Source organism: Accipiter gentilis, chromosome 2, assembly GCF_929443795.1.
Source record: "Accipiter gentilis chromosome 2, bAccGen1.1, whole genome shotgun sequence".
NCBI classification, from domain to species: Eukaryota; Metazoa; Chordata; class Aves; order Accipitriformes; family Accipitridae; genus Astur; species Astur gentilis.
The window spans coordinates 37,107,214-37,126,788 of NC_064881.1; the positions used below are offsets into that span (position 1 = coordinate 37,107,214).

General features: G+C 37.9%; 1 protein-coding gene across 3 annotated transcripts in view; it reads right to left on the minus strand.

Moving 5' to 3' along the window:
* CSMD3 (CUB and Sushi multiple domains 3) overlaps positions 1-19,575 on the minus strand; it is a 767,893-nt gene that overhangs the window by 11,991 nt on the left and 736,327 nt on the right. For all 3 annotated transcript variants that reach the window (XM_049824473.1, XM_049824463.1, XM_049824457.1), the window contains 4 exons: positions 13,316-13,427; positions 11,267-11,446; positions 4,444-4,509; positions 2,152-2,310 (listed from right to left, as the gene is read on the minus strand). In XM_049824473.1, coding sequence (XP_049680430.1) covers positions 2,152-2,310; positions 4,444-4,509; positions 11,267-11,446; positions 13,316-13,427 — 517 coding nt within the window. The remainder of the gene's footprint in view (positions 1-2,151; positions 2,311-4,443; positions 4,510-11,266; positions 11,447-13,315; positions 13,428-19,575) is intronic.

Sequence of the window (19,575 nt, forward strand, 5' to 3'; positions counted from 1 at the left end):
CATGATGCTGAGGGCTGTGGTGTCTGTACATGGGCATGAACATTATGTACGTACACTCAAACAAGAGCAGAGAAGAATTATCCCGCAGACCAAGGCATCACTGTTCTCTGTTGATTTACAATGGTGGATTTGCAAGTGTTTCTTGGTGAAAGGCCAATGTGCTTCTTCAGAGCTGGCAACTGGGTTCCCAGTGTACAAGAAAGTGTTTAATCTGAGCCAAATAAACAAGTAAAAGCTGTACCTTTCTCTTCTCTTAATGCCTATAATAGCATTGCTATTTTCACTCATGCTAACCTGATCAAAAGAACATGCCCGTTTCTAACCTGTGACAGACATATATACTATAATTACAGCAAGCACAGGTGTCTAAATAGAAAGAAATAAAAAAAAAAAGATGCAGTAAACAATGGAATGCAAAACAGGAAGTGCTGCACGGGGAGAAAAATATTTTTTATTTCAGAAACCTACAAGTTGAGTACAGGAGATATCAGCTCCCTAGCATCTAAATGTCTTTTTTGATCCCTCCCTACTTCCCTGGCCCTATGATACTCTTTCAATATACAGGATCTCAGTTTTCTATCTGCAAAATAGGGAAAGAAAATAATATTAATTACCTGATGACATGTGCAATGCCTGTATGTAGAGTGAAAATGGGCATTTGTAATCACTTTTCTGTCCAACTGAGGGAACCTTTTTATTTGGAGGACAAGGAGGTTGTTTCAGTGAGAAAACACAGCTTGTACTTTTACTAATCCTAAAAATACAAAATACTACATCCACTGCACCTAATACCCTCATAGAAATTACATGGCTGAAACCAAAGAGGCATCATACAATAGAATAAGTTCAGTCAAGACAAACACCATTACCACTTAGAAAATATTTATGAAACTTTCAGTCCATCTACAGCCTCTCAAGTGTGACCCTTCAAAGGACACCTACAAAATATCTTCAACAGACAAACCTAGTGACAAAAATTCACCACTCTACTAGATACTAGAAACTCAAGCTCAAGAGACATGGATTCTTTGGCCCATTACATTCTTCCTGCAGACCAGCCCTCTCAGAAACATACGGGCTGAACTTCCCCCTCTCTTTTTTTCCAACAGGTTGATGTTCTGCCACTTATGTCCTTGATAACACCTCTGGGATAAAGAGTGATGTTAAACTACTTCAGAGAAAGGGATCCTTAAGTGATGAACAAGATTAAAACCAGCAGTGTCCAGCCAATACATAACTGTGATTTTTAAGCTTCTTCAGTCCTGGCAAAAAGTGCTGCAGAGAGAGGGACAAGAAACTAAGTTTTGAGTGATAATGTTGATTTCAGGTGTTTCTTTTATGCTTATTCATGCCCCTGTGCTATAGCCTGCCAGTCCTGTGGTGTGACAGGCCCATTGTCTATGTGGCTGAGATGTCTCAATCATGGGACTGACAGAGTTTGAAAAACAAACAAAAACTATAAACTCAAACATTTTTTACAGTATTTTTGTTTGCTTGTTTGTTAAGCCCTATCTGTAGTTTCTGCTGATGGTTCACAGCATAGAGAACTATGCATATTGTGTCAACATAACCATGGCAACAGAGCTCTGTGTGGCAGAGACTGTGGAATATCATAAACCAAGATCGCAATCAAGGGCTTCTTTTGAAACCACAGCATGAAGGGTAGCTACTTTTTTCAACTATATCACTAGTCTAATTAGTGTAATGTCTCCATGCTCTCCAAGTTCATTAAGTATCTCTGCCTTGCTAGGTCAATACATATAAGTCTCATCATATTGCTTATTAGTCATTAATAGGCTATTGTAAGGAAATTGCACGATTACGAATTAAGAAAATCTCAGGAACAGTAATTTAGAGTTTATTTTTAATATTTAAGGAAGAAGCATGAGAATTAGGATGATTCTTTCACTCCTCCTTGCCTATTAACTCCAAATATAATAAAAATCTGAGAAATAAAAAAAGGGGAAAGAAGGAAAAGGTGGAAAAATCCCTACCTTTGAAAAGGAACTGAACTAGAATGAAAATCTCTGATAAGCTAAGAAAGTTTCCAGAAGATGTTAAAAGTTTAAGTGTTATGCATAAAGTTACAGGGAACCAACGTATAAAAGGCAGAAAAAAATAAAATGGAAATGAGTTTTTCTTATCCCATACCTGATAGCAGCAATTCCATATTGCTGTTTGTAAGCGTTGCATTTACTCTTCCTGAAGTTGCATTGAAACTGGTGACTGTCAAAGTCATGGGCTGTTTCTTGCTTTTGTAATTGTAAGATCCTTTCCATATATAATTTTGAGCAAATACATCATCAGGAACTGTACAGACATCAAACATGTTTCAATACATCTTGCAATATTTAGTACTTATCAAGTCAAGCCTCCAACAAAATGTATTACAAATACTAGCATTTTCTCTACTTTACCCTCTCTATTTTTAAGTACTATTAGGCAAAACCTTCACATACAAAGCACAGAAACCTGGCATTATTGTTTATGAAAGAAATGTATTTGTACTGAAGAACACAACCACAACTGTACCTTCATTTGCTCCTTTCCTCAAATATGGACATGTCCTAGAATTAAACCAACTTCATAAAATCTAATTTAACAGCTGTAACCAAAAGACCAGATTCCTCTCACTGCAGAATCTTTTCTATGCCAGCACAGACAAGCAGAGACATACAGCTAGGATTAAATTTTGCAGAAATTAATATCGATTTAGATATTACAAAGTTTTATAAGCATATTGAAATGACATTAAAAGATTATAAGCATCTTCTTTATCACCTAGTCGCTTTTTCTAATGAATAATTTATATAAGAAGTTTTGTCTTGTCTTTGAATGCTTAAAAACATTATAAGCTCCACCAGGAGAAAAAAAAATAATCCCCTAATTTAGAATTAAAAAGCGATCATAGACTGCAGGGATAATAAATATGCTAGATTCATACCTTTATATTTAATATTTATCATTAGCCAACTGTGAAATTATTAATTTAAGTAATACTATTCCAGCAATAATACGGTTAAAAAAAAACAAGTTACCTATCCAGTAAAAACAGATACATGCAAATCTTTAAAATCTTAACATGAGATAACATTTAAACAATTAAATTGAAGGTGACTTAGGATGTGTTTACCACACTTTTCAAAGGAAAGTATCAAACTTAGCCCTATAACAATTAATAAGTATTTAAAATCCGCACTTTCACATTATTTGGAGTCACTCACACTGAACTTAAAGCTCTGGGTTTGTGTGTGCATTGGCACGTCATGTCAGATAAACACAGAAGAATACTTGCCCCTTTCTCTCTCAGTATATCCCAACATTCAAGACTGGGGCATGCTGGAATACCCGCGAGTCTTCCTTCATCATTTATTTTATGGGTCACAGAGACAGGCTGTCTTCCCCATGGAGGGTAAAAGAGCTTTTCTAGTTTTTTATTTCTGTAGATATATGTATATATGCATACATTTTTTGACAGGTAGACACATAAAAACAAAACACCTACATACTGGGCCTGCAAACTGCAAGCAAGGAAGCTGCGTGGTAGAAGCAGTCTGATGCTGTTGAATTGTGATCTACCCTACTTTCAGGAAAACTGATCTTTATGGACTTTATTTGCAATTAATTGGGATTGTACGGAAAGCTTCTGAATGAAAAACTGGTAACGTGACTACCATGCAGTACCTCATTGACAACACAATTGTGAAGTACTGCACAACCCAGTAAAACAAAACAAAGCAAAACAAAAAGCCCCACAAACTCCCCCTATGCTAAGGAATTACTTTTAAATCTTTATTCATTATTGGTAGACATTTAATAGGGTTATAGTCAAAGGCTAATTTTAGTTAAGGAGACTTCTCTCTTCAAAAAGTCTCTTTGGTGGACAGAGAAAGATTTCTCGCATCTAGTCAGGCCATCCAAAGATAGTCTTCTTTAGCAAATCAGTTAAAACTGGAGTTGATTTTAGCTGGAGTTAGAGGGACTACCTTCTCCAGGCTAAAATTAGCTTTTTTGAAGGCTAAGTTGAAGGCTAATACAGAAGTATTTAGGTAAAGCAATTTAATCAGCAATATGTAAAAGAAGTGCAAGACTGAAAAACATTGTGAAACAACATGTCTTTAAATTGCATCTGGGTGAGTAATATAGTTTCTGAATGGATAAATTACATAGGATCTTACACAGAACATGGCAATTTTAGTGAAACCAATAAAATCTCTCATCACATAACAGAAACTGTATATGGGTATAAATAATACCACATAGTCTAGATGGACTTAAACATTGGGGAATAATTTAATGAACGATGTTTTTGTTCTCTTAATGTGAAGCCTAATCTAATACCCTTTAGTCATTCTAAGCCATTCAGTGCAGTCTCACTAAATTGATTCTCGTTGTCTCTTTTACAGAAATTATTTAAAACTATATGTACGTCAAAGTACTTACCACTTAGTTTGGGACTTGGTGTTCCCAAAGCTGGTCTGGGATCCTTCACTAATATTTTGGAACCAGCTGTTAGAAAGGATGAATGACAAAAAGACAAATCAGTAGCAAATATGTTACTCAGAAACTAGGAAAATAATTTCCATAATGGAATTTATTTGTTACAAAAGGATACAAGATGACGTTTCAAACTCAAATACGAATGAGATTGCAGTCACTATCAAGCCTTAGTATCACAGGAGCACATGTGTGAGACTGAAAGAGTTAATGTTTCAAACGTTGTGGTGGGGCAAGCACTACCTAACAACCAACTCTGCATAACGAGGAATGAGGAACGATGCCAAGGAACCACAGGTGAAAAGAAGCCCATCAGCACCCCTTAGAGGAAGGGCATGCTGAAGGGTGCACAGTTCCCTGTTCTGATGTGCTGTTCTGATACGCTGAGCAGGGCAGCTCACCATGCGGGGCTAAAGATCATGTCTGCAGGGAAGGGGAAGTTACTCCCCAAATGACCCCCAAGGCCAAAGACTCACAAACTGCTCATGACACCTAATTAGTCTAATGAGTTTGAGTGCCTGCCTGAAGGAGGGGCAAAGATGATAAAAGGGCACAAACCAAAGCCCCACATGCACACACGCCCACCAGAACTGTACCCCTTGCCTGACTGGACCAACACTGGACCCAGGACCGGTGAAATCTTCCTCTTTTCCTTTTTCTCTCTCTGTCTAGTTCTCTATTTCTCTTTCCTTTTCCATAATCCCTACACATCATCCCTTGAATACATAAAACCATTGACCAAGTCTGGGACTAAGAGTGGATCCAGCCTACCCTAGGCTCTTCTCTGAGAAGGAGTCTAGAAAGCAAGAGAGTCCACTCTGAACCTCATGACTCAAAGGGAGGGCTCTCCTTATGCCCTGAATTGATATATATAGGTAACACAGGTTACACCGTTTACTGAGGTAGTTTTATGCCACCTACTGTTATGCCTCCCACGTTCAGGCTGCTTCTGCCAGGAATAAAATGTTCAGCTGATCGTTTGGTGTTGTTTCACCTGAATTTAGCCTGAGGGAATTTCAAATTCAACATGACTCCCTTGTCTGTCCAGCCTGGTTCATGACACACATGCCCACTGATTTCTTCCATTGCTGCATTTTTCTCTTGAGTCAGTCACCTGGATGCTACCAAGTCATTGCAATACCCAAACAGTGTAGCCTTTCAGAATCCATATTTCAGAATTCATAGCTCTGGACTATGCACCTAATATGTGAGATGTCTTCTGATATGTCATCTGAGGCAAGTTATATCATTTAAATCAGGATCCACAGAAAATAGCACCGTGAATAGTGCTTTGACTGGAAGCAATGTAACACCAAACAGTGAAGAGATACATAACAAGGGTGTTTTAAATAATGCTTCTCTCCAGGACTTAATTCTCTTCAACAGCACTCACCAAGTGAGACATCTTGTGTTCAAGACTAAAAACCCAAAGATGCATGCTTTATCTCTTAACAATGGAGGAGAAGGTCACTCTTTCTTTAAAAAGTAGCAACAGAAAGAAAGAAAGAAATAAGGCTGTCCACAGTATCTCTAACTGCTCAGTTGATTTGAGCACTGGAAGTTGGAGCATTTCATTTCTTCTCTGATTAGAGCAGGAACTCTCCTACCACTGAAGACGCTGAACTAAATGCAATGGGACAGTGCCATTTCCTGCAGTGAAGCTATTTTATTTTGCAGAAACTAATTCGGATTCACTGGACTATAAAGAAGACACACAATTCTGTCTCCTAACATAGAATACTCTCATGCAGCATTAGGCTCCATTCCTTGCTCCAATGGTTATTTCAATATTTTGTATTTTGGATCTTGGCTTTGAACCCAGGCCTTTTCTCTTTGATCGATACTCTAAGAAAAATAGACAAGAAAAGCAACTTCCTTCTCCCTGAGTGGAGCATTTTTCTGCATAAAAAGGAAACTTTAGCAAGAAGCACTGAGAATATTTGTCTTACAGAAGAGTAATTTTTGATTATTACAGAAGGCTTGTTCTTGCTATATAGATTAAAACTGTCAAGAAACAAGGGCAGGGGTTGGAATTCAATCTAAAGTTCTCATGGCTTGTTACTACTGATTGAGTAATCTCTATTTCCTCTCTACTTTGAAAGAAACTTACTGAACTTCACTCAACATGGTTGACCAGGAGGGCATGCTTCAACAGCATATCCTTTTTGACTACATCAAGCTCAGGTTAGAAATATCTGGACCATACTTTCCAAAGGGCTTTAGTATAAAAAGCTGCTGAGTCAATCAGCCTTGTTAAGGTGAACATGTTTCTAGTCAAGTTCAGAAATGTAATTTTAAATACAAAATAAAATTTAAATACAGATTTAATATAAAAAAAAAAACCAAACAACAAAGCTAAAACAAGTTATTTATGGAGTTTAAGTTTCTAGGTCCAGATATTTGCTCAGTAGGACTTTCAAGATTAGAGTTTTGTATTTAAAGGACTAAATTCTAGTTTATTTTCCATACAGATCCTTTTAGAGCTCTTAACTCCAAATATTTTATTCCTTTTCATCCATTTCCAAGTTATTTTTATGAAGTTCACAATCACAGGTGAACAACCTGACCTGGTGCTTTTCTCCCTTCCACAGGAGAGAGATGTTTCACCCCTCTATAACAGGTAAAATTGAAAATATTTAAGAGATATTTTACTTTATCTAATTACAGTTAATACTTTACAATATATATCTCATTCTTAGATTTCTCCACTGCTAAAAAGCAAGAAGCAAGAGGTCTGATCCTAAAAATTTTGCATTTCTGTAACATTTTATCAGGACATTGGGAAACTAATCTATATGACAAGGTACATGCACTCATAGATACCATTTAATGATTTTTTAAAAAATTCTCATAAAGGTTCCTTACAACCAGAAAGGAAACCTAATACTACTTGTTTCGATATCATCAGCAGAAAATTGTTAGATCAAAATACAACCCATGAATCACATTTGACCTGCCATAACACTTCCTGAGTACTAAACAAGTCATAAGCTTCCTGGCAGCTTGCTTTCTAACACTTTCCCAAAGCCCTGCTATGTTTCCCCACAGTACTTGCCTGGCATGTAATGCCAAGACACCTGTTTTTTAGTAATACAAAATATTTATTTCCTATTTCCCTTCCAAATAGAAGCATTTGGCTATATAGCCTTTGCATGCCTCTGTAAGAGCCCTGGGGATAACCACATCTGAAAAATTAGGTATCAGTAATCTAAAAGGTAATTTAATTATTCAGGAAATTGAATTCCCAATAGTTGCTATACTTGAGGATATTTCTTATGTCACATGAAAAACACCATTCTCACTATGATTTTGCTATGAGTTTTTTCATGCCCTGACATGACAAAGTATGTAGTAAAAATTAGAAACTTATTAAAATGTTGGAACATCAAGGACAAAGTAGATACATTTAGTCTGCAAGTAATATATTGTTGCTTACATACAAATATAAAAGAATACTAAACCCTATGGATTAATTTCATGCAGTGATTCAGACACCTACTTACAGTTTAGGTAGCCTTCTCCAATATTAGAAAAGAATCATAGAATCATAGAATCATTTAGGTTGGAAAAGACCTTTAAGATCATCAAGTCCAACCTTAAACCTAACACTGCCAAGTCCACTAATAAACCACATCTACACATCTTCTGAGTACCTCCAGGGATGGCAACTCAACCACTTCCCTGGGCAGCCAGTTCCAATGCTTGACAACCCTTTTGGTGAAAAAAATTTTCCCTAATATCCAATCTAAAGCTCCCCTGGCACAACTTGAGGCCATTTCCTCTTGTCCTGTCACTTTTACTTGGGAGAAGAGACGGACACCCACCTCGCTACAACCTCCTTTCAGGTAGTTGTAGAGAGCCATAAGGTCTCCCCTCTGCCTCCTTTTCTCCAGACTAAACAAACCCAGTGGCCTCAGCTGCTCCTCATTACACTTGTGCTCTAGACCCTTCACAAGCTGTGCTGCCCTTCTTTGGAAGTGCTCTAGCGCCTCAGTGTCTTTCTTGTAGTGAGGGGCCCAAAAGTGAACACAGTACTCGAGGTGCAGCCTCACCAGTGCCGAGTACAGGGGGACAATCACTTCCCTTATCCTGCTGTCCACACTGTTTCTGAATACTAGCCAGGATGTTATTGGCCTTCTTGGCCACCTGGGCACACTGCTGGCTCATATTCAGCTGGCTGTTGACAAACACACCCAGGTCATTTTTTTCCAGGCAGCTTTCCAGCCACTCTTCCCCAAACCTGTAGCACTGCATGGGGTTGTTGAGACCCCAAGTTGAGACCCAGGTGCAGGATCCAGCACTTGGCCTTGTTGAAACTCATACAACTGGCCTCAGCCCATCGATCCAGCCTGCCCAGATCCCTCGGTAGAGCCTTTATACCCTCAAGGAGGTCAACACTCCTGCCCAACTCGGTGTCATCCACAAACTTACTGAGGGTGCACTCAATCCCCTTGACCAGATCACTGATAAAGATACCACACACAACTGGCCTCAACACTGAGCCCTGGGGAACATCACTTGTGACTGGCCACCAACCAGATTTAACTCCATTTCCCACCACTCTTTGGGCTCGGCCATCCAGCAGTTTTTTACCCAGCAAAGAGTACACCTGTCCAAGCCATGAGCAGCCAGTTTCTCTAGGAGAATGCTATGGGAAATGGTGTCAAAGGCTTTACTAAATTCCAGGTAAACAACATGCACCGCCTTTCCCTCTTCCACTAAGTGGGTCATCTTGTCATAGCAGGAGAGCAGGTTAGTCAAGCAGGACCTGCCTTTCATAAACCCGTGCTGACTGGGCCTGATCACTCGCTTGTCCTGTATGTGCCATGTGATGTTACTCTGATCTGCTCCATAATCTTCCCTGGCACTGAAGTCAGACTGACAGGTCTGTAGTTGCCTGGATCCTCCTTCTGGCCCTTCTTGTAGATGGGCATCACATTTGCTAACCTCCAGTCAACTGGGACCTCCTCCCTTAGCCAGGACTGCTGATAAATGATGGAAAGCGGTTTGGTGAGCACTTCTGCCAGCTCCCTCAGTACCCGTGGGTGGATCCCATCCAGCCCCATAGACTTGTGCATGTCTAAGTGGTGTAGCAGGTTGCTAACCATTTCACCTTGGATTATGGGGGCTTCATTCTGCTCCCTGTCCCTGTCTTCCAGCTCAGGGGGCTGGGTACCCTGAGAACAACTGGTCTTCTAATTAAAGACTGAGGCAAAGAAAGCATTAAATACCTCAGCCTTTTCCTCATCCTTTGACAGTATGTTCCCCCCGCGCGTCCAATAAAGGATGGAGATTCTCCTTAGCCTTCCTTTTGTTGCTAATGTATTTATAGAAACATTTTTTTATTGTCTTTTACGGCATTAGCCAGATTAAGTTCTAGGTGGGCTTTGTCCCTTCTAATTTTCCCCCTGCATAACCTCACAACATCCTTGCAGTGCTCCTGAGTGGCCTGCCCCTTCTTCCGAAGGTGACATACTCCTCTTTCTTTTTTCCTGAGTTCCAGCCAAAGCTGTCTGTTCAGCCAGGCTGGTCTTCTTCGCTGCTGGCTCGTCTTTCAGCACAAGGGGACGGCCTGCTCCTGCACCTTCAGGATTTCCTTTTTGAAGAATGTCCAGCCTTCCTCGACTCCTTTGCCCTTCATAGAATCCTAGAATTGTTTTGGTTAGAAGAGACCTTTAAGATCATTGAGTTCAGGACTGCCTCCCAAAGGACTCCATCAACCAGGCTCCTAAACAGGCCAAAGCCTGCCCTCTGGCAGTCCAAGGTAGCAGTTCTGCTGACCCCCCTCCTTACTTCTCCAGTAACTGAAAACTATCATTTCATGATCGCTGTGCTCAGGATGGCTTCCAACCATCACATCACCCACAAGTCCTTCTCTATTCACAAACAACAGGTCCAGTAGGACGCCTTCCCTGGTTGGCTGACTCACCAGCTGTGTCAGGAAATTATCTTCCACACACTCCAGGAACCTCCTGGAGTGTTCCTCTCTCTTTTTTCGTGTTTCCAGCAGACATCTGGTAAGCTGAAGTTCCCCATGAGAACAAGAGCTAGTGATTGTGAGGCTTCTCCCAGCTGCTTATAGAATATTTCATCTGAGTCTTCATCCTAGTTGTGTGGTCTATAACAGGCTCCCACCATGATATCTGCTTTGCTGGTCTTTCCCCTGATTCTTACCGAGAAACACTCAACCCTATCATCACTATCATCAACCTCTATACAGTCAAAACACTCCCTAACATACAGGGCTACCCCACCGTCTCTCCTTCCTTGCCTACCCCTTCTGAAGAGCTTTTAGCTATCCATGGCAGCACTCTAGTTGTGCGAATCATCCCACCATGGTTCCATGATGGCAACTATATCATAATAGTATTGCAAGTGTCATAGCTCTCTTGCAGCTGACACAATCTGTGTAAATAAAATTATGCTTATCTAAGTTAAGCAGGTTTGTGCAAAAACATCGAAATTCTTACTCCACTGATTTTATGAGACTGTAGTCCACACCTGACTCACTCAGAAGTCTAAAAGCAGGTGTTACCCAAGTATTTCGCGTCCAGAATTATATCTGGAATTGACACCTCTGACCATGCAAATGAAGTACATGAAACCGTATGTCCCGTTAAACACAACTGGCAAAGGATTAGAGTTATCCTCTTAGATGTTCTCCCTCCTAGTTCTCCTTGCCATTCTACTTTATCTTATTAGACTGTAAGTAAAGAAAATCACTGAAATATGATAGAAGAGAGATGCAGCGGGAAACAGAAGAACTTACCTTCACAAACTGGAACCTTCCCAGTCCATGTGCCATCAGACCTACAGGCTCTATGCTCTGATCCTCCTGCCAGGAAAAAGCCTGGCTGACAAGTGTAAATCAATGTATAACCAAGTGAGGGAAGATCCATTCCTGCAACGTTAGCATGAGTTGGTGTTTCTGGTTGTTTACAGCTGTGAGCTACAAAGAAAAGATAAAATATCCTTCAGTCAAAATGGTGAAAATATTTAAAAAAAAATAATCTATACCCATTCTGACAGGTAATTAACAAAGAAAAAAGCATCATTAAAAGTAACATATTAATATATTTTTAATTCACCTTAAAAATTACTATATAGTCTATAAATTACTGTCCCGAGCCTGTGAATACACTCTTAAAGTAGACCTTTCAATTTCAAGGGACCAAGAACCAACTTTAAATGCACTTGCACAACCAAAATTAATTGCCTGCATATGAGAACATAAACAGCACACATCTTACCACAGTTTAAAGCTATCATGCTTGTGACTTACATGACTTATGATATCTGTGTAGCATTGAATAACAATAAATAAATGGGTCATTTGGAAAACACTATGAAAGGTCAAGGAGAAACTGTAGGTGAGGCAAGTTATAAATATCAGGCAGAAAAAATAATTACCATTCCTAATCACATGCAAAGTGTCTTGTATCTTTAGCAACCACCAGAATCTGAGAGTTTAGTGTTATCTCAAAAACAGCATACCTCCAAAAGCAGAGCTCACTTTTCAACACACTAAGCTACTGATCTGCTGTTTGCTTAGGGGGAACACTAGCACCACCTGAAATACTAATGCTGTTTTCTTCTGTGGATATGCTCTCCATACACTGAAGTGATTCTATAAGGTCAGACCTTATAAGGTGAGACTATTTCCAGAAAAACACAGCTGCCTAGCTGAAAAACTAGGAAGATTAACCATGATGTTATACCTCCAGTAAATTAGCATTATTTACCAATGTGAAAAAGATCTAGGAAATTAAATATTACTTCCTGTACCCAAGTAAGATTCTCTCCATTTCAGATTAAAAAATTTCCAGTTACAAACCTTTTTTTCCACCTTCTTAAAATACCCTGACTCCTTAATTGGGAAACAGCGTAAATTCTTTACTAGAACTGATTGTAACTATCTGCTCCAGTACAAGTTAGGGTTGTGCAGGGCTTTCCTACACGTCCTGTTCTCACCACCTCCTCTCTTCAAGGGGACAGTTGCATCCTTTTAGATGGAAACTGACTATTTTCAGCATCTCTCTGAATGAAGACCTGTCTGTTATTCTCATTATTTTGTGTTGGTTTTTTTTATTTTTTATTTAATTCTATAAGCTATTCTAGAAAAATTCACTCACAAAATCGCACTTCTAGCTGCTGTGTCCTGGTTTCAGCTGGGGTAGAGTTAACTGTCTTCCTAGTAGCTGGTACAGTGCTGTGTTTTGAGTTCAGTATGCAAAGAATGTTGATAACACTGATGTTTTCAGTTGTTGCTCAGTAGTGTTTAGAATAAAGTCAAGGATTTTTCAGCTTCTCATGCCCAGCCAGGGCACAAGAAGTTGGCACAGGACACAACCAGGGCACCTGACCCAAACTGGCCAACAGTGTATTCCATACCATGGGACGTCCCATCTAGTATAGGAACTGGGAAGTGGGGGCGGGGTGTCGGTCGGTGGGTGGTGAGCAATTGCACTGCGCATCATTTGTACATTCCAATCCTTTTATTACTACTGTTGTCATTTTATTAGTGTTATCATTATCATTATTAGTTTCTTCTTTTCTGTTCTATTAAACCAATCTTATCTCAACCCACGAGTTTTACTTCTTTTCACAACTTCTCCCCCATCCCATGGGTGGGGGGGGAGTGAGTGAGCGGCTACATGGTGCTTAGTTGCTGGCTGGGGTTAAACCACAACATGCTGTAAGCTAGTAATGCAAACTTGTATTAAGTTAATAAAACTATATAAATTAGCTTTATAACTATGTTACTGTAAATAGCCTAGATAAAGAAAATTGATAGATCAAAACTGTATCATTTACTTACGTATACATTCTGGCTGGACTCCACTCCATGTAAGATCAGGAAGGCAAGTTCGTGTTGTTGAGCCATGGAGAAGGTGTCCTTTTTTACACTGAAATTGAACAACATTTCCCACCTGTTGAAAAGTAGAAAACACAATAATATTGTTATGAGGAAACATCACTTGGGGGGGTGTCCAATTTTGATAGCAAACTCCTTTACATCATACAGGGTCGATAAATTGTGATGGTCTTCCTGTAGAAAGTAAATTAATTTCACAGAGCATTTTGATATAAAATAAAAATTTGCTTCATTCTCATTAAAATTACTCTCCACCCAAACTGAAATCCTCCATGGAAGAGAATCACAACCTCATCTTCTGTGGTCTCTCTGGTGTGTTGCTTTGGGCCCAGAATGTTTGAGGCACTGTGAGTTTGGAAACCAGGCTTACTGTGGCTTTCTAGGTCTGGTCCAAGGAGGAGCCCATTAGGCAATGTTGCAGCAAACCAGGGAAGTCACAGAGCTGAAATGGGTAATAGTTTTTGTCAGACCTTTGCTGAATTAGACCCGCCTTTGTGGAATGCTGGATGAATTCACAAATTATAATGAGAAATATTTCATTAGAATACACAAGGCCTGGTCAACAACACTCTCATGCTTCAGAAACTATTATGTTCCTATAATATTTTAATTTTATTTTTTGATGAGAAGAGGTAAAAAAGAAATGTTCTTTATAATAAACAGATAATAGAAGCTGAAATGCAAGTAAATTACAATTTATAATAGCAATTCATCTGAGATTAGTTTTTAATTATTATTCCTACTATGGCTATGTGTTGCATAAAAAGGAAAATATAATTCTTTAGTCAATAACAGTTCTGCACAAACTTAACATGGAATAACTTGTTCAGCATGTCCAGTCATGGTGACATTGATGAAAATGCAAATAATTCTCAGTTTCCACCAAAAGCAGGGAAATTAGATTACAAGCATATCATTCAGAGGGTAGTTTATTACATGCTGTGAGTGGTTATCTCAAATATTAAAGTACATACATCACATCTACTTTTCTGCAGTGACCTTTATTAATGTATTTATCAACTCATGTTTAAACAAGAAGTTGAAAACTTCGAATTGTATGTGACAGCACATTTATGGTTCTGCTTTGTTTTGTTGGGTTTTTTTTCATTATTTTGTTTAAATGTATAACACAATTCAAATTGATGCTCAAAGGTAAAATGTGGACTCTTTCACAATACTTTAGTTTTGGGAAACAGCATTTCACTGCTACAAGTAGTCATTTGAAACTTTATAGTACTATTCCATTTCAGCTTAAGCTTCTCATCAGAATGAAATTTAATAATAACCCATGAACTACAGATAGTAGCTCATCAACACAGTATGTGATTTAAAATTAATCTCCTTTTTTTTTTCCTCTTTACTGTGCTCACTGGACTATGTAATTACTTTTAAAAGATTTTGAAGAAAATACACTAAATCACTTTCACGATTAAGGGCAAGGTGGGAAAACACTACTACAAGTTTTAGAAGTTGCACCAAATAGAAATAGAAGTACTTTTTTACATGGTAAAGAGCTTAGTTAAAACAACCACCTCCAATATATTACTTTGCAACAAGTGCTAGTCTTATGAAAGATTTGTTCATTTCAGTAATCTGCCTCTATCAAAGCAATCTCTATTCACAGCTATGAAAAGAATACCTGCCCTATTTAATCTTTAGCTATCAAGGAAGACAATACATCAACACTGCCTTTAAAACCAAGACTCTTTCACCCTTGCTCACACCAAAAAAAACCCATCCAAAACCAAACCTCATCTTAACTGTTAACTGTAATTTCTTAATATAATCTGAATAGTAACTTAATCTTCTGTCCTCTTTATTCTTTCAAAGTTGACTCTATGACCTTCCTGAATACAAAGTATTTAAGAAAAAAATATAATTGTTTTGTGATACGGAGTAGTTGGACATCATGGAATTCAATGAGTTAAAGAGGCCAATTTGCTACTTAGATATCTAATTCTAAACTGTAACTAAGTAAGTTAGAAATTCAAAGTCCAGTAATCAATAACAAGTCCAGAAGTAGCTACGGCATGGCTTTAACTGCTTAGTGACACTACCTCACTTTTTTTCAATTAACATTTAATGTGCTACACTCTCTTTGTTAAAAAAAAAGTATCTTTTCAGAGTTTGGCAGTTCTCACAATGTGATTATCTTTCATATATTAGCTCAACACCACTTAAATATGGGCAATACTGAATAAATAAGATAACTGCGATCTTGAAATTTTCACCTATTTTTTAGTAGGATGTTACCTAAAATAAATTTGTCGTTGTATAGAATCTTTTTAGAGGGATAAAAAAGTCAATAGATCAAAAAAATGAACTCAGTATATTCAGTAAAATTCAGTATATTGTAATTTTACTCATCAAGAATGGCCTGAACAGAAAGTTCATACTTTGTGAGTTGAAAGGGCTGGAGAATTGTGTCCATAAAGTCTTTAGATCTACAGGACTCAATGGGTAACAGTGAAAAAAGGAAGGAGGTGTGTTTCCTCAGTTTTCTGTAACTTCTTTCTCTTCTTTAGCCACCTATTCATGACTTTGGATTAATTCTTTATGAACTGAGTCTTCTGCTGGACAGATATATTGAAGGAAAAATGTTCACCTGAAGAGCAGAACCAAGAAATGCATAGACATTTTTTTCCACTGTCTGCCCATCTTCACTGTAGCTCTGCCTACCTTACAGCTTCACTGAAACTTGGTTGCCTAAACATCAAATCAGTTTTTTAGTACTAGAAATACTAGAAATATATCAGTGAGAAAAGGAAATGGCTCAAGTTGCCAAGTAAGTGGAAAGGCTGAGTTGCTAGCATTCCATAATTTAGAAAAAAAAAAAACCAACAAAAAACCAACCAACCAAACAAAACCCCAAAACCCTGCAGCAAACAAACAAAACTCAAACAAAACCACTGTTGATATTGCAACCAGTTGTTGCAACACCAACTTTTCTATCCAAACCAGTAACTAGTAGTGAAACTGTTTTCCTTATTTCCTCCAAAAAAATGGATGTCACCTGTATTATCCTTGTTAGGGAAACACAACCTGTACATACGTAAGCCCTAAAAGTAACATCAAAAATACAACAGTTGCCCAAATGAGGAAGATGTTTTTAGAAGTGCTGTCATGTTATTCAAGATAATGAAGAAATAAATAAAGGAATGAGGCTCCCTGCTCCTATAAAAAAATCTTAAAAGAAATATGTAATTATTAAAAATAATAATAATTTTAAAAAGTAATTTAAAAATGACTTTTTGGGAAGTCTATTTTGCACTATTGTTATTCCAGAGGCACGAGGTGGCGCTACACTACAGCCTTCTACAGTCTTAAAATATCCCCTGTAGAGATGTTCTGATTTGTTCGAACTTTTGTTATACAGCTTGGCTACGAGCACTAGTGGGGAGAGCTGGGGAAACAGCTGCAATATCTTTATTCACTGTACTCTCTGGTTTTAGGGAAGAACTGTTCTATGTGCAACAGTGTTTGCATCCAATACTGAAAAAAAAAAAAAAAATTTCTTGTATAATGCTTGATCATCTCAGTTCCACAGCTGCTTTTCCATAGTGTCAGTTATGGTTTGGATATTCCCAAAATTAACATTACTAACTTTTCCTTTTGCTAAGAACCAAAGACCATATATCTGCTATTCTCTAACAGGAGAAATAGAAATCTGAGAAGAAAATGCATAAATAACAACCTGCATCCATTTATAAAGAATATGATAGTACTCCAGACATATTTTTTCACCAAAATATTAATATTAATATTATTAATAAATTATCTTCATTATTTCTTATATTCCTTCTAAGAATAGAAGATATTTCTAACTTTCATGAGTTATGCTACAATCAATATTTTCTTATACTTCAGTTTACCAAAGAACATGAAGATACTCTAACACGCTTCTCCATCCCCAGCAATTCACGCCAAAGGATTGAAAGACTAAGGGAATGTCAGTTATTTCTGTTCACTAACTTTTAGCATAATATTTTCAGTGAATGAAAACACATTAAGTCTTTGTTGTATCTGTAGTTTGGTAGCCCAGTAATACAGTATTGCCACTACTAGTAATAGGATACTGAGTTTGCAAGACCTCTGGGCAGAAGCTTGCCAGGCTTCCTTTGAAAGTGTCTTGAGCTGCCTGGAGTTTTGGTTTTGTGTTTTTTTAAACTTGATTTAGCTGTAACATCAGATTTTCTTGTGATCAGGTGGCTATGACAACTTTTTATGCCTTCCTTTGTCTTTGTATGATACAACCACAGCTTCATATCCATATTTTCTTGTGATCAGGTGGCTATGACAACTTTTTATGCCTTCCTTTGTCTTTGTATGATACAACCACAGCTTCATATCCATATTAGTAACAAGAAGCTATTATGTGCAGAATGAGCTATTTACCACTAATGTGATATGGTATAGAGAAATACAGGCCTGGCACTGAAATGATAGCAAAGGCTGTGAGAAATGGAGACACAGGATGCTGTGAGAAAGACTACAGGTATGGGTATGATAAGCGATGTGACACAGGCTTGGCACTTGAAACCCCATTGCTGTGAACCACTTGGTTCATGGTCACTTAAAGAAATGCAGACCTGGACAGAATCAGGTTTCAGGGGTAAAAAAAAAGAAAAAATACCTAACATAGGTGAAATGCATCTTAGAGAGGAGATTGAAATATAACGTGGAGCTACAGTGTGAATGGTGTAAAAGTGTGTTAGAAAAATTATAAATAACCCCAGGTGAATCAAGAATGACAGAGACAAAAAAAATAAAAAGAAGGAAAAAAGAAGTCAAAATCACATTCCTGCCATTGAAGCACTCCAGATTCTGACACTAACATCACCCACTGTCGCCAGGCTGAAGCCACAGACCTCAGGATCCTAAGAAGCAGAAGGAACCAGGAAAATTATGTGGTTTCTGATAAGGCTTAAATTACATTTTCATTGATGCAGTGATGATGCCAACTGTGCTAATGGAGACAGCTATACTGTGGTAGTACAGCACTTCTTTTGGAATTTCACCCTACAATCTAATCAATACTAAAGTTTTTATAAGCATTACATTCAAAGGAGGTTATTTGCAAGGTTGCTCCACATCTGCAGATGAAGTTTCATACAGCATTTCATAAAATAGAACCCAAGAGCTAGCACAGGGCTACCACTACCGTAATGTGGCTGTTTTCCTGTAAATTCAGACTGCCCTTTGGCTCCTTTCAGGCTTTAATGTAGGGTAAACCAGCTGAATTTCTAGAAAAGCATATGTTGAAAAAGTATGAGAAGTAATAAATCTTACATATATGACTGATTGGTCTAAACAGTTCTAAACTCATTCTTCAATTCAGTAGTATCTTGTGTTACAACAGCTTATGGTGAAAGTGCTATAAGCAATTTTCTATGTTACTAGCAATATATTTGAAGAAATATTTCAAAACCACAGTTTCTTTCCAAGAAGCAATGTATTTTACAGATTACGGATTAAGTCAGTATTCACTACGTTCTAAAGACATTTTGTCTTCATTGTAACACACTGTTAAAGTAGATCTGTCAAATCAAAAATACTCAGATGAAAGGTAAACATCCTAGAAGTACATATTCATAACAATTAAAGCAGGTGATGCTACTCATTTATATGCTGTGCCTGATATCCAAGTAGCACTAAACTGGTATTTTGATGTTATTTGAACATGCAAGAACCTGATCTGCTTCTGCCTGATGAATTCAATACTGAACAATAAAATCCATACAAAATTCTGTTACCTCTTTATTACAAAACCCCTATTTAACAGTTGAAACACCATTCAAATGTAAGGTGGTGATATTTGTGCTTTTGTTAGTGTAGGTTCCAGGAGGTCAGGTTTTGCTACGCCTTTCAGTCAAGCCTGGAATTATGTTGCATATGACTGAACTTTTAATGCAATCAATGAGATAGGAAAACAGATAAACAAGAGTAGGGGAAACAACAAGAACAACATAACAGCTGTGGAAGTTCATGACTTGACATTAGTATTGTGAAAGGCAAATGACAGTCAGTGATACAGGCAGGTAAAAGAGGAGGTATTCTCATTTACTGAAAAGCACTTAAAACAGGACTCCACATATGAAGACTTGAATTCTACTATCAGGCTACAGCTTGATTTTTTTTACGAGACAGAGACATAAATTTAAGACTTAACAATTAAGTCACTGAAGTGACCCTTTTTAAGAGAA